At 34.7% G+C, this 15,936-nt stretch overlaps 1 protein-coding gene across 1 annotated transcript in view; it reads left to right on the plus strand.

Annotated features, from left to right (window-relative positions):
• Nucleotides 1-15,936, plus strand: part of RAB18 (RAB18, member RAS oncogene family) — a 61,490-nt gene that overhangs the window by 17,997 nt on the left and 27,557 nt on the right. The window contains exon 3 of the mRNA XM_074193046.1: nucleotides 5,658-5,719. Within this exon, the coding sequence (XP_074049147.1) occupies nucleotides 5,658-5,719 (62 nt within the window). The remainder of the gene's footprint in view (nucleotides 1-5,657; nucleotides 5,720-15,936) is intronic.

The raw sequence follows: 15,936 nt of genomic DNA on the forward strand, positions 1-15,936 counted from the left end.
CCCCAAATCTTGCTCCCCCCCCCACTGAAGGAAATCTGTTAGTCTTTGCATTGTTTCCATGGTATTTAAGTATATTTCTTAATCATTACATATTGTACATTCTGTTTTTTAATCCATTCTTATACTTTTTTATATTTTATGGGTGAATTTATCCTATTTATGTTTATAGTTAGGGTTGTTATTTTTGTATTTCCTTCCCCCTATCTTTCTTCTTTTTTTTTTTTCCCCTTAAAGACTGCTTCTCTATCTTTCAAAGACTGGAAATGCAGGTGCTTCTGTTGATCTTACTACTGATAATGTTCTCCAGTTCTGATCTGGACCAGTTTGTCCCTCTTCAAGCATAATGATGTCTCTCTGCTCCTTGGGGCTTGCCATGTTTGTATCAAACTTAGTGTGGACATTTGTTCAGCCCCCCCCCCCCCCCCCAATGGCCTTCTTAGTAGCCAGGGATTATAGATGGTTGTACCGCCATGCCTGTCCATTCTGTCCTTTTAGGCTTTCCTTCTCTTTACTCCTCACTCCAACTTTACAGACAAAAAGAATGTCAAGATATATTTTGTCAGTGGGTGTATGTTCAGTGCTAGTGATCTCTATTTGCTACAGTTATTCTGTTCCACCATTCCTCTTCTCTGATCATAGGTTCTTGTTCTTTCTTTCCTTTTCTTTCCTCCTAAGAGGAAATTTATTTAAATGTAGCCCACTCTCTCCCCAATTTTTGTTTAATTTTCACACACTCAGATTGCTAGATAGTTAAATTCCATTCACTTCTTCTTTTGTTGAGGTGGTGGATAGAGGCCTGGGCCTGGGTCAGGAAGTTTCAGACACTTACTAACTAGTTCAATTACTCCAACTGTTTGCTTCACTTTCCTCAACTATAAAATGGATATAATATGGATATAATAATAGCGTCTATCTCAGGATTATCTTGAAGATCAAATGAGATAATATTTGCAAAGGACTTAGCACAATGCCTAGTACATAAAATATAAGTTTTCTTCCTTTCCTCTTTCTTTCTTCCCTTGTGTTTCCCTTTTCCTTTTTTTTCTCTTAAGAAAATAAAATAAAAATCAAAATAAAACTGCTCTCATGAAGAACATTTGGCTACTTAGGGTACATTTTTTCCCTCTCATTAAAATAGAACCCCTCCATCATATTGTCTCTTTCTATAAGTATTTACCTCTCTTACTTTTTATTCTGTTCTTACATTTCAAAATATCTATTCATCTCTGGTTTCTTTATCAGAAATAATTGAGTTTTCGCTATTTTTATCTTTGAAAGTTGGAATTTTCTGCTTCTTTACCTGGTCATTTGCATTTCCAAAATCAAGAGAACCATCTTCTATAACAAAATGAAGCAGATCAGCAAAACTGTTAAACACATACATCAGTTATATCTGACCACATGTGCAATATTCCATGGTTATAACTTCCTGCCTTTACAGAAAAAGGAAGAAAGTACATTTTCTTTAATTCTTCTCCAGGATTTAACTTGGTTATTGTAATTACATGATGTTCCTCCTGTATTTAGTGGTTATTCTTTATCTATTGCCTGCTGGAATATCACATTCCAAGTTCCTCTGTCTTTTGTAGTGGTAATTTCCAGGACTTTTGTGATCCTTTTTGTGATTTCTTTGTATTTGAACGATTTTTTTTTCTGTCTGTTTTCTTCTTTGACCTAGAAGCTCTATATTTTGACTTTGCTTTTTCTCACACTTTTCATTTGGGGATTTCTTTCAGGAGACTGAATAGATTCTTTCCAGTTTCACTTTGGCAACCTGTTTCTAAATTGCTCTGGGTGGTTTTCATCCATGATTTCTTGAAATGTGTTTGAGAGTTTTTAAGACTTTTCCTACTTCTCTGAATTCTTTATATTCATCATTTCTTATGATACAATAACATTTTATATACATCTGCCTCATTTGTTGGGCATCTTTTCAGTTCCTTGACACTCCAAAAGTACTGCTTCTGAATGATTTGATTTAACTTTTTGTTCTTTCTTAAATATGAATACCTAGTCAGAGTCTCTATATCAAAGAGTTTTGCCATTTTTTTAACCTAAATTCAAAATTGTTTTCCAGATTGGTTGACCAATAACAGTGTATGTATTTGTCTTTCTTCCCTCCATCATTTTTTTTTTGTCATTTTTGCTTGGGTGTAAATAGGAAACTCAGTGGTTTTCATTTGCATTTTCTTATTAGTGATGTGTAATTTTTATTACACATAATTTTTATTAGTGATTTTGTAATTTTTTAAGGAACTGTTTTCATATTTTTCAACATTTCCATTGGGAAATGGCACTTATTTTTCCATAATTGTGACAATTTCTTATATATCTTAGATATCAGAGAACTATTTTCATATTTTAAGGAACTGTTTTCATATTTTTCAACAATGTATCCATTGGGAAGTGGTGCTTGTTCTTCCATCATTTTTGCCAATTTCTTATATATTTTAGATATCAGAGAAATGTGAGCTAAGTACTCCTTTCCCCCCTTCCCTCGAACTTTACTGATTTTCTTTAAAAGGTTTTGTTTCTTGTAACTGAAATTATCTGATGATTTGTAATTTATATCCTTTGATTATTAATTTGGAAGATAATTAGCTTCAGTTTGGGACTGTCTATCACTTATTTTGTTTTTGATAATACTTAGGGATAAGAGGTTGTTTACATAGGAATTTATTGGTTGCTAATTATCTTTTGACTTAACACTGGTTCTTTATTATTAGTGTTGGATCTTTGGAAGACTGCAAAATTGAGGTTTTTTGTTCAACTTTTAGAAAAGCTATAAATTCAGAGGCATCTTTCCAGAAGCTTTTTAAGATAGTTAGGGATAAGCCATGAGCCAAAAAGTTTTCTCAATTTTGCTCTGTATTTGATTATTGTATTTCTATGTAGAGTGGTCCTATTTTAAGAGAGCTGTCCATTTGAAATTCTTATTTCAGGAGAGTGATTATTTGAAGTTTCATTTAATATATTTAAATAGTTCCATAATCTGTAATTTCATTGGGGTGGTTATTCCCAGCAGGTTGCTTTATAACTTGGTTAAAAGATCCTCAGGAGTAATTGTGACTTGTTAGAGCTTGAAGTTTTTTGTCATAGTGAAAGTAAGATCACTACCTTACTGTGATGAGGCATCCAAATAAGATGTGCTGTAGTAGCACTTATAACTTTTTTTCCCTTAAATAGCAGAAAAAATTGAATTATGGTAAAATGTTAAAAAGGCCTACAGATTTTATATATATTTAATTTCCGTGGCTCCTTTTTCCCTTTTATTTTATAACCAGTAGTAATACTAATTTTGATCTACTGCTTGAACTCCTTACATCTCTGGAAATGCAGTTATCAGAATTGGGAAGGAGTGGGATACATGTTATAAAAACAAAATATATCACAGTTGTATACTTTTTTGTTCAAATCTGCAGTTCATTCAATTCCTCAACTTGTGACATTATCTTTTAATTTTCTCTGTTTCTTCAGATCCTTTTTATTTTTAGTTGTTTTTTTCTCTGCCCTATTTTTTGGGGTTTTTTTTTTTACAAGGCAAATGGGGTTAAGAAGTGGCTTGCCCAAGGCCACACAGCTAGGTAATTATTAAGTGTCTGAGATCAGATTTGAACCCAGGTACTCCTGACTCCAGAGCTGGTGCTTTATTCACTGTGTCACCTAGCCGCCCCTCTGTGCCCTATTTAAATGCACTTTTTTTCTCTTGATAAATCTGCCTTTACATCTGCTTTTATAATTGTTGACTGCCTTGAGCAGACATACATACTTATTTCAAGTTGAACTGTAGTTTTTTGGGACTTGGGTAACAAATGTTAAAGACTAATGTTAGAGGTTGCTTAATTCTGCCCTTAACCCGCTATCTTTCCAGAGTTAGTTTATAATTAACAAGATGTACGGCTACTTTCCACTATGTAACTTTTTTTGCTTTGAGGGAGAGGTTCTTCTGTAAGATACCCAACTCACAGTAATAAGCAGTTAATGTAAAAAAAATTTTAGATTTAGCATTTGACTATATCTGTGATTAGCTTTGCCATTTTAAGTTTAGATTTGTGAAAGATTAATAAAGGTAATAATTCAGTGACAGTGAAGAATACACTTTGTCATGACAGTACCCAGATAAATAAGCATGTTTCAAATTGTCTTTTAATTTGTTCAGGAAAGCATTAAATTGACAAGGTTTTTTTCTAATTTGCTGTACTTTAAGCTATTTTCAGTTATCTTTTTAGTATCTTTGAAATTGCAATTACATATTCTCTCTAGTTCCAATATTAGTATATATTTTGCTGAAGTGAGCACTACATATTCTTTTGTATTTTTTGTGGGTTTTTTTTTAGTTAACTTGCTGAAGAGTTTAGTTGCTTGATAATAGAAAAAAATTGAAATCTTTTAGACAACTAGGGGGTTGAGTGGTCTACCTCAGTGATTTTCTAACAATAGTGTCCTCTAAGCCCTTGTATGCTTGGTCCTTCCAATCAAGTAATTCATAATCTATCAAAAACTTAAAAAAAAAGGCAAGACAAGTCATTCTTCAGTATGTATGGAGGAATTTTGACTAATAACTAATTTGGATGCATAAATGTTCCTGAAATACAAACTTCCCTGTGATCATCCTGAACTTCTAAGAGTTTAATTTATTTTCATACTGGTAACAGGTGCTATGTAAGCATACATTTTTTCCTTTACCCATATGAGATTGTTCTAAATGGATTACCTAAATGAGGTAATAAACTACACACATTTTTGATATTCATGAAAGAGGTTTGGGCACTTACCATTCATTTGAGCCAGATGGCATATTTCAGCCTCTTTTCCTGGAAAGGCAGAGATTGTTGAATAGCTGTAGCAAAACTTTATGTAACAACTTAGGAAGAACTTGTTCCCCTTTTGTGTAAATTAACTCTGAGAAAAGCTTTTCATAAAATTTTGAGTTTCTGATAGGCTGTAAGATTCTTAGGAATTTGAACACAAAACAGTTTTTCCTCTACTCATTTCTTGAATTTATAAATGTATATCAAGTGACTTTAATAATAAAAGGTTATCTACAATGAGGTTCTGTCAAATTTTGTGTTGAGGTCAAAAAGAGTATAGGGCAAAAGAACAGCTGATAGTAAAAAAAATGATCATTGAACAGATAATTTAAGTAATGAATTTTAAAGTGTTAAAACAGATGCAATTCAGGGCTTATTAGTTGACTGTTGACTGCTGACTTGGGAATAGAAGTAGTCTGGGAATGGTTCTCTGATTAAAGAGCAGTTCTCAAGACTTCTCCCTATAGTGTCAAGCTAACTATTACCTATTTTAATACAGGATGAGATGAGGGTCAGAGGGTAGGGTGAAGGTAGATATCATCAAATTAAAGGGAGATTTTTGGAAACTGGACACATGAATGAGCCTTAAGTTCAGTGAGCGTTTGTCTTATCATTCTTCATGTCAATAGTAAGAACTTTAATGTAACTGTACTTTAATGACTTTCCTTTAAAATGTTGCATGTCTGCAAAAATCAAATTAAAATCCTCTTGAATATATTACAGAAGCGTAGATTTAGAACTAGAAGGAACTCTTAGAGACCATCTTCCTCAGCCCTCTTATTTTACAAATGAGGAAACCAAGTTGATCAACTACTGTGGAATTAAGTAAATGTTAATCTTTTCTAGGTGTTGACTTCAAGGTGAAGACTATATCAGTTGATGGAAATAAAGCTAAGCTTGCAATATGGGTAAGTTTTGTGCATGCCTAATAAACTCTTATCTATGAAGCATAAAGATTTGGGAATCTAAAAATGCATACATTGATTTTTATTAAGTTTCAAATATTGTGATAATTTTTTACTAGTTTAGAAAATAAGTACATCTCAAAGCTCTTAGGATCTTCACGAGAACTCTGGGGAAGGATAGTTAGAAATGTAAAAGAAATCAAACATTTTTAATTTGAGTGTCTCAAAAATTTAAAAGTCATTCAGTATGAGTTATTACTGAAGGTACTTGGTCTTGGTAGGAAGAGATGTAGTGGCAAAGGGTGTCAAAGGGGAATTTATTTTAACATTTTATTTGTAAAGTTTGGTGATTTGCCAAATGCCTTTCTTATTGACGTATCACATTCTTGCTTGACTTGATTTCTTTCTCTTTTATTGTATAGTATAGATATCATTCATTGTGATCCTATTTAGAATCCTTCATGTTACTATCATAGCAAGAGGACCCAGTAATATAACTGCCTGGTAAAAAAACAAGCTTCTCTGGAGTGCTGGAACAAGGCTTATATGATTTGCTCTTAAACAGAACTAGAATTATCTTTGATCCTGGAAGATAGATTGAAGGCTTTCTTATCTCCATGAGTGATTTGGGGATTCTAGTGTATTTCTCACAGAGCTCCAGATAGTCAAAAACCTTATTTTTTCATAGAATCATCAGGGATGTCCTCCAATAGAAGATAATCACAATTTCTGAGATTCCCTCTGGTAATACCGAACATAGTGATGATTCTTGACCTTTGTTAATTGGTTTTTTCTGAGATGACTCCTTCTTCAGAACCTTTATTTTAATTGTTATGCCATCACTCCCAATCTGAACTTCCCAGGAATGAAGGTAATGCCTGGATGAGTATCTTTATACCCCTTCCTCATTTCCAAACCCCCCCCCCCCCTTTATATATTTGTTCCTGTCCTTGGGCTTGTTTATCTTTGACAGACAACTTAAGTGTTTTTTTCCCTTCAGAGCTCTCATATTTCAGGAACTTCTTTTTTAAAAAAATCAAAGCCATTTGAAAACTATGAAAAAGCATCTCCGGAGACTCCTTGCAGAGGAGAAATGGCTTTTGGTGTAAAACATCTCATTTATTAGCAAACTTTTTATGTTGATTTATTGGAAGGGAGAGGAGAGAGATATAGTGGGAAATGTAGATTATATAAAAACCAGACAATAAAATTTTATTTAAAATTTTCATTTAACAATTAACAACCAATAAATCTTTGATTCCTTTCTTACCTGTTTGAGATATATACATTCTAAACTTTGTTTGAATACTTTGTATGTTATATGACGAGTCAAATGATATTGGTTTGTATCCCAACCTATACTACACCTATAGTTTGTGACTTTGGTCATGTCAGTTTCTTTGGATCTCAGTATTTTTGTCTATAAAATAAGATGATTGGACAATATGCTGGTTTCTTCTAGTTCTGCTCCCTTCACTCAGCATCATTTCATGTAAGTCCAGGTTTTTCTGATTTAGAGCATTTTTCATGAGTATAGATAGCTTTGATTTCTTTTGAAAACTGCCTGTTCAGGGGGCAGCTGGGTGGTGCAATGGATAGAGTACCCACCCTGGAGTCAGGAGTACCTGAGTTCAAATCCAGCCTCAGACACTTAATAATTACCTAGCTGTGTGGCTTTGGGCAAGCCACTTAACCCCACTGCCTTGCAGAAACCTAAAAAAGAAAACTGCCTGTTCATATTCTTTGACTATTTATCAATTGGGGAATGACTTGGATACTTGTATAACTTGCAGTTCAGTACTGACTGTAAAAATTGTTTCCCAGTTTTTTACTTTCCTTGTAATCTTAGTTTCATTGGTTTTGTTTGCTCAAAACTTTTTAATTTAATGTAATCAAAATTATCCATTTTTGCTTTTGATAATGTTGTCTTGGTCATAAATTCTTCCCTGCTACATAGATCTGACAGGTAAACTATTCCTTACTCCTCTAATTTGCTTATAGTATTGCATTTTGTTTTTAATTCATGCATCCATTTTGACCTCATCTTGGTATACGGAGTAAAATACTGGTTTATGTCTCATTTATGCCTTAATATTTTCCAGTCTTCCCAGCTGGTAGGTCAAATTCTTCTTCCAGAAGCTAATGTGTTTGTGTTATTGTGTTTTATGTACTTAATCTATTCCATTGATTTTCTACTCTATTTCTTAGCCAATATCAAATATTAGCCACTTTTACAAAATTGTTTTAGATCTGTACAGCTAGGTCACTTTTCTTTGCATTTTTTTCTAGGTCAGTTGTTTTCCCAATGAGGTATTTTACATTTTCTTCTATTTTTTTTTCATTCTTTTGATTTTGTTTGACTGATTTCCTGATGTCTTATAGAACCATTAACTTCCACTTGGCCAATTCAGCTTGTTAAGGAATTATTTTCTTAAGCTAACTTTTCTACTTCCTTTTTGCATTTGACCAATTCTACTTTTTTAAGGAATTATTTATTAGTGGATTTTTTCCCAAGTCAATTTTTATTTTTATTTTTCCAAGTTTTTGACTCTTGAGTAACTCTCATTTCTTTTCCCAGTTTTTCTTCTATTTTATTTATTTGTTTGTTTGTTTGTTTGTTTATTTTTTGCAAGGCAGATGGGGTTAAGTGGCTTGCCCAAGGCCACACAGCTGGGTAATTATTAAGTGTCTGAGGCTAGATTTGAATCCAGGTACTCCTGACTCCAGGGCCATTGCTCTATCCACTACACCACCTAGACATCCCACGCTTATTATATTTTTAAAGTCATTTTTGAGCTTTTTCAAGAGGACTTTTTGTGTTTGAGAACAATTTATATTCCTTTTGATACTGCATGTAAGCATTTTGACTTCTTGATCTCTTCTGAGTTTGTGTTTTGATCTTCCTTGTTGTCATAGAAGCTTAATATGGTCAGAACTTTTTATGGTTTTTTTTTTTTGCTCATTTTCCTATTTTGTGACTTTTACCGTTGAACTATATTCTGGGACCACAGCCCCAATTTTTTTTTTTTGTGCTGGAAGCAGGAGCCTGGTAACTGACTTTCTGTGCTTTGACCCTAGGTGTTGGCAGCTTGCCTACTGTTTTGGGGTGACCTGGATTAGTCACACCTGTTATGCCTTGGATTCTGGGGCTTGGCAGTTGCCTTATGCACTGGGATTGGAAGCCTTCACAGTTGGCCTGCTGGAGCCATGGGACCTTGGTCTTGATCTGTGCTGTGGTTAAAATCCTCCCACTGGCTTGCCCAGATACTGCCTGCACTGGCCTACATCCCCCTTTTACCCAAGTGAGACAGATTTTTCCTGAAGTCCTTCTAAATTATCTCAAGCTGAAAAGTTGTTTACTCCAATTTTTTGTGGGTACTGTTATTTTAGAATTTGTTTAGAACCTGATTTAAAGTTGTTTCCCTAGGGAAACTGGGAAAAGCTGGCAACTGATAGTTTCATGTTGCTGCATTTATTCTGATTTCATTTTGTGACATCAAGATAATATTATTAATGAAGTTGATTTTGAGGTTCACTAGTTTCTACACAAGTTTTAGTCACTTTCTGAAGACTTTAGGTCCTGCTTTATTTTATTTTAAAGTTAGAATGAAATCATAAATAGAATATTCTGACTTAAATGAAAATGGAAATGTTATTTTATGTTGATCACAATAGAATTTTTGAAATACATTGGTTTGACCAACAAATTTCAAGAGGATTAGTTTCCATTTTTTCTGGTGTTGAAGGGGCAGCAATCATGATGATCATCTTCTAGGTGACAGGTCAGCCTATAAAGCAGCACTTTGGTAATAATCTTCCTAGCAGTGACTAAGAGAGAGGTTCTCTTCCACCCCCTAACCCTCACCCCCTTCTTAAAGGACAATCTATTTTCTCTACCTTTTTATAGATAGACAATAGAGAACTCCTTGGAATATAACCTCTTCTTGCCATTTAACATGGAAAAATTTCAGTCAGCTTTAAGTATTGTGAATCTTAAATAAGATCAAATATTATATCACAGATGGCTTCTGAGTAGAATAAATTATTGTTTGGGGTAAGGATTCCTAACTATTGTAGACAAAAGCAGAAAACCAACTGTATTTCAATCAGCAATGGGCTACCTGCCTTCTAAATCTCAGCTGGAATAGAATCAACACCAGATGCTTTGTCACATAAGAGGCATTCACAATCTGTTTCTTACCCTTTACTTTTTACCTGCCTTCCTAGAAATATATAGACTGTTCAATTGGTAAACCCTGTAGAGTTCTTGTTTTTCGTTTAGCAGCTTCTGATCCTATCATTTTTGTCAAACTAATCTTGGTGTTTATAAGTGTTCTGGACTAAATGAGTAAGTAAATGTGATACTATCTGAAATCTCTGAAAACTGCCTATTTCTTTTCTATCTCTCTGTTGACAACCATGCATTGACTCAGATTTTCCTCCAAGTTGGCAACAGAATTGGTTCTGCTAAATTTGTTGACATTAAGGAAGTATTGTAATCAAGATCTTGAACTGAGGATATTTATTCTGGAGAAAAGCAAATTGGGATAAGTGAGGCACATTAGCTATCTTCAAATATTGAAAAGGCCCTCTTGTGGAAGAAAGACCAGACTGCCCTGAGGGCAGAATTGGAACTATGAATGGAGAGTTAAAAGTAGACTATATTAATTAATTAGTACTTTCTAAAAGTGGAATATCCAATTTTTTCCTATTAATGGAGGTCTTCAAGAAAAGATTTAATCTCTTGAGTTTGTTGTATAGGAAATTTGGGTTCAACCAGATGACCATTTTTAAGTCTGAAAATCTTTAAAGCCGCATTTGAAATACTTTTCTTATGCCTTCTATTTTCATTCCTGAGTAAGGGCACTGAACTTCTGTCACATTTCTGGACAGAATGAAAGACAAGTGGGATGGGTATAAAAGAAGTAGAGTAGGATCTTTTATAGTGAAGAAATAGACATGATTTCCCTGAACACAACTTAGGGCATTATTGTGGCAGTTTGACATAAGGTAAAGAAAACTTGTACAGGTAATTATAGGCTTTATGGTAAATTCTTACTTGCCATTTTTGTACAGGTGATGTTTTTACCCTTTTTCATAATCTCTTCAGGGTATAGACCCAGTAATGGTATTGCTGGATCAAAGGGTATGCACATTTTTGTACCTTTTGGGTATAATTCCAAATTGCTCTCCAAAAAGGTTGGATGAGTTCACAGCTCCACCAACAATGTATTAGTGTCCCAGAATTCCTACATCCCTTCCAACATTGATCATTGTCCTTTCTGGTCATATTGATCAGTCTGAGAGGTGTGAGGTGTTACTTCAGAGATGTTTTAATTTGCATTTCTCTAATAAGTAATGATTTAGAGCAATTTTTCATATGACTATGGATTGCTTTGATTTCCTCATCTGCGAATTGCCTTTGCATATCCTTTGACCATTTGTCAATTGGGGATGGCTTGTCTTTTTTTAAAAAAAATCTGACTCAGTTCTCTGTATATTTTAGAGATGAGTCCTTTGTCAGAAATACTTGTTGTAAAAATTGTTTCCCAATTTACTGCATTTCTTTTGATCTTGGTTACAGTGGCTTTGCCTGTGCAAAAGCTTTTTAATTTAAGGTAATCAAAATTATCTAGTTTGTTTTTAATGATGTTCTCCATGTCTTCCTTGGTCATAAATTGCTTCCCTTTCCATAGATCTGACAGGTAAACTCTTCCTTGATGTTCTAGTTTGCGTATAATATTGTTTTTTATGTCTAGATCCTATATCCATTTAGACTTTTGTTTTAAAGTGAGAACATAACATTTTGGTATCTTTAGATTCTATAACAGCTTATTACATTTTCTGATGATCATTCTTGCATATGATTGGAATGTACACTGAATTTTGGTGCTCTCTGCCTGGTATACCAAAATGTAGAGCTGATTTGAAAAAGGCTCAAATAGATTTCAATTTTACCATGTTTTCTGCCCTATCTACATCTATAGCTATATATCTGATTAAAATAACCTAAATCCTGGTAAGATTAAATTGCATTTGTTTAAAATTCTAGTGGTTCTTGCTTTCTTTTACTTTAACTCCTGCTTTTTCTTTCTACCCACCTGGCATTATAATTTGGGGGATATGAAACTTAAATAAGATCACATATTATGTCACAGATGGCTGGCTTCTGATTAGAAGAAATTGTGGTTTGGGGTGAGAAGAATTCTAACTATTGTAGACATAAGCAGAAAACCAACTGAATATAATTAGTAAAAATGAGAAAGACTTTAAGCTTGTAGTCAAGTGAAAAGTAATTTCTGTATTTATAAATATTATGCATTGATGGAGCTGTCTATCTAGTTTTATTGCCAATTATTTTTCAGAGAAATAGTCAGCCATTAATTTACTATATCATGTATTTTACTACATATCTAATATTTTTCCTTCTGCTATGCATTTGGCTACTAGATTGGTTATTCCCTTTGGTTGACATAATTGGGAAGCCTGTCCTTTAACATTACACCCTTGTGACTTTCTTGGGGAAAAGAAGGAGCAAGCAGAGAACGCTAGAAGTTGAAAAGGCAAAGAAATCAGCAGAGTGGAAGGAGGTGATTTGAGAACTTGACTCTTTTTCTTTCCCCTTCTAAATGAAATTTGCTTGATTTTTAAGAAGTTAAGAAGGTATTGTAACATACACAGCTCTTGACTTCAGACTAGAAATAGGATAACTGACAACATAAATCATAGAATTTTAAAACTGGAGGCAATCTGAAATCTCTGGCTTCATCACAACATGTTACAGATAAGAAAACGAAGACCCAGAAAGGGAGTAGTGATGATTGTGCACTTCATCAGTAAAAAAATTTGAGCACTTTCAATATGCATTTACTTATAAAGTAAATACGTATATTACTGTAATAATAATTTATGCATATTATAAAACAAAGATAGAAATTTAAAGGATATAATAAAATGAAACAATACTTTGTCCTAGATTTAATGAGACATCAGAGTTTTTTAAGTAGGGAGGTTAACATGATTGGACTTTTTAATTGGAAAATTTCAATATGACAGTGATACCCAGGATGGATTAGAGTTGGAAGAGATTTGTGATTGATGTTGTAGAGGTAGCTACAAGATGAGGTCATTGATTAGATATATGGGATAAAGGGAGCATGTGAAATTGAGCTTCTATAAAAGTATGAATCTAGTTGACTAGAAGGTTGGGAGAGTTATCTGTAGAAATGAGAAAAGTTGGAAGAAGGTTGGATTTGGGGGGAAATGTAAACTGATATGATTTAAATTGCAGCCTAGCATACCTTCTCATATGATTTCTTTGTCCCTCCAAATATGAAAAGGAGTAAGACTGTGTTCTTGCTGGTCGCTCACTGTCTAGGGGTGGTGCTTGCTACAGGTGAAGGGTAATGGAAGTGTAGGGGATGCAGAATTTTAGCCATGAAGCTATGAGTGCAGGAACTCTGGTTATGGTGAGATTGTAGCTGCTCTGAAGGAACATCAAGGGAGAGGTTGCCCAGCAGAGGGAAGGGGCTAATTAGGGAATGTTGAATGAAAAGGGGACCAGGCTGTGTTGTAGTCAAGCCCTGGGATTGACTATCAGCAGGTGGTCTTAGATGATCATCTGCCCACCTTCTGGTATCCCTTGGAGTGCTTTGCTCTAACCCACTGAAGACGGAGGGTGACTGTTTCACCTACTTCATCAAATACTGAACTAAAACAATTGCCTTATTAACTGCATCTTGGTCAGTTGTGAATTAGTTTGAACAGATAAAAGTAGCCACAGACCGTATTTTATATGCTGAAATGTGACTGTTTCTTCCTTCTGTATAATATTGCAACCCAATCATATCTTTTCATTTGGTGTAGTCCTTGTCCAAAGCTCTATTATTTTGATAATGATAATGATTATGGCTAGTTTTTATATAGTCCTTTTAAAATTTGCAAAAAGCATTTTATGTGACATTTTACAAATGGAATAGATACCTGAGCTTCAGAGCAAAGAAGTGAATTATCCCATAGTCATACAACTGGTAAATAACCAGTCAGAATTTCAGCTTAATATTAATGGGTTGTCCTTTATTCTCAAAGAAGACCATGACCTTAGGGTGGTGATGCCATAACAAGCACATGAATTGGATTTGAGTAAGGGGATGCTGTACTAAGCCACCAGCCTCACTTTCTCCTCCAGAGTCATCTGGGTTCAGTGTCCAGATAGGAATCAGGACGAATGGAGTTGACTCTGGGAGGCAATCAGGGTCAAGTGACTTGCCCAAGGTCACACAGCCAGTAAATGTCTGAGGCAAGATTCGAACTCCTGTCCTCCTGTCTCCGAGGCCAGCGCTCTAGCCACTGCACATCTAGTTGTCCTTAGATTTCTCCTGACTCTATTATTCTTCCCACTGCTTCTTTTTTAGTACTTTCCCCAGATAGATGTATAATTTAATAAAATAATTCATTCAACTGTATGTCATAGTCCAGTAGAGGTTTTTTTTTTTATGTTTTTGCAAGGCAAATGGGGTTAAGTGGCTTGCCCAAGGCCACACAGCTAGGTAATTAAGTGTCTGAGACTGTTTTTGAACCCAGGTACTCCTGACTCCAAGGCCGGTGCTTTATCCACTATGCCACCTAGCCGCCCCCTCCAGTAGAGTTTTAAAAAATTCATTTTGTTTTCCTTGTGTGAATTATGAATCAGTAGCTATTCTCAGTATCCTTGTCCTATAGATATTATAATGGGAGCTTGTGATCAGTGCCAGGCAAATATTAGATCTATTTCTTCTTGACCTCCAGTTTGGTGACTTCCTTGGCAAAGATATTGGGGTGATTAGCTCTTTTCTTCTCCAGCTCATTTTTTAGATGAGAAGCTAAGGAAAACACAGTGAAGTGACTTGCCCAAAGTCACACAGCTATAAGTTTCTGAGGCTGGATTTGAACTCAGGAAGAAGAATCTTTCTGACTCCTGGCCAGGGATTCTATCTACTGCACTAGCTGTCCTTGTATGGGTATTATTTGTATTTTATATGTGGAACATTTATGCTGCAGTTCCTTGAGGACAATTGCTGGTTATAATCTTTGATTATGAATATTGGTTTTATGAATTTTTTTTTTTTAGGTTTTTGCAAGGCAATGGGGTTAAGTGGCTTGCCCAAGGCCACACAGCTAGGTAATTATTAAGTGTCTGAGACCGGATTTGAACCCAGGTACTCCTGACTCCATGGCTGATGCTTTATCCACTGTACCACTTAGCCGCTCCTAGAAGCTACTTTAACCTAAAAATTAATTTATTCATTTCCATAATTAGAATATTCAGAGAATCAATGATTCCATTAGAGAAACATTCTTGATAGCATTGGTTTGGCAATTTTTCCTAAATTAATCATTCTAAACTGAATTATTCTAGATACTATTATCATTATTAACAGTTAAAGGGAAATTTCTGATTTAAAACATTGTAGACTTGGGGAGGGGGTGGACACCTATCTGGGTATTGGGTTTCTCATCTCTAAAGTGCAGGTGTTGATCTAGGTAATATCAAATGTCTTAAGTTTCTTGTGTTTGCCAGACGGGGGATATAAACACAAAAATGAACATCCTTTGTTCCCTGCTTCCTCAAGAAAAAAAGATTGAGTAGTTGCTCTAGCTCCATTGCACTACTCTTAACTGCCTTCAGGCTTGATAGCAATAGAAACTTTCATAACCTTGCCTCCCCACCAGGCCTGCCTACCCCCTGTCAGCTAACTGGTAGGGCAGACTCCACACTGCTACTAATGAGGGTACTTTGAGGAACCTCCTGTTACCTAAAGGAAGTGAAAGGAAAACATAGTTTGACTCAAGGTAGAAAAAGGATAGAGTGATATAAAATATGTTCTCTCTTCCCCTGTCCAACTAATATTCTGATTTAATTCAATAATTCTACTTCTGTAGTAAGAAATTACATATAACTTGTGCAAATCTGATGCAGCAAGAAAATTCCTTCCTAAAGCAAGATACAGGATTAAAAATAATATTAAGGGGCAATCTAGGTGGTGCAGTGGATAGAATATCAGTCCTGGAGTCAGGAAGACCTGAGTTCAAATCCGGTCTCAGACATTTATCATTACTTAGCAAGTGTGACCTTGGTCAAGTCACTTAACCCATGACCTTGCAAAAACAAACAAAAAATAACTTTAAAGTTAAGATAAAAAAGAATAATGTGTCTTTGTGAAAGAGAAATTTTAATTTCT

Source organism: Macrotis lagotis, chromosome 7 (genome assembly GCF_037893015.1).
Source record: "Macrotis lagotis isolate mMagLag1 chromosome 7, bilby.v1.9.chrom.fasta, whole genome shotgun sequence".
In the NCBI taxonomy this organism is placed as follows: Eukaryota; Metazoa; Chordata; class Mammalia; order Peramelemorphia; family Peramelidae; genus Macrotis; species Macrotis lagotis.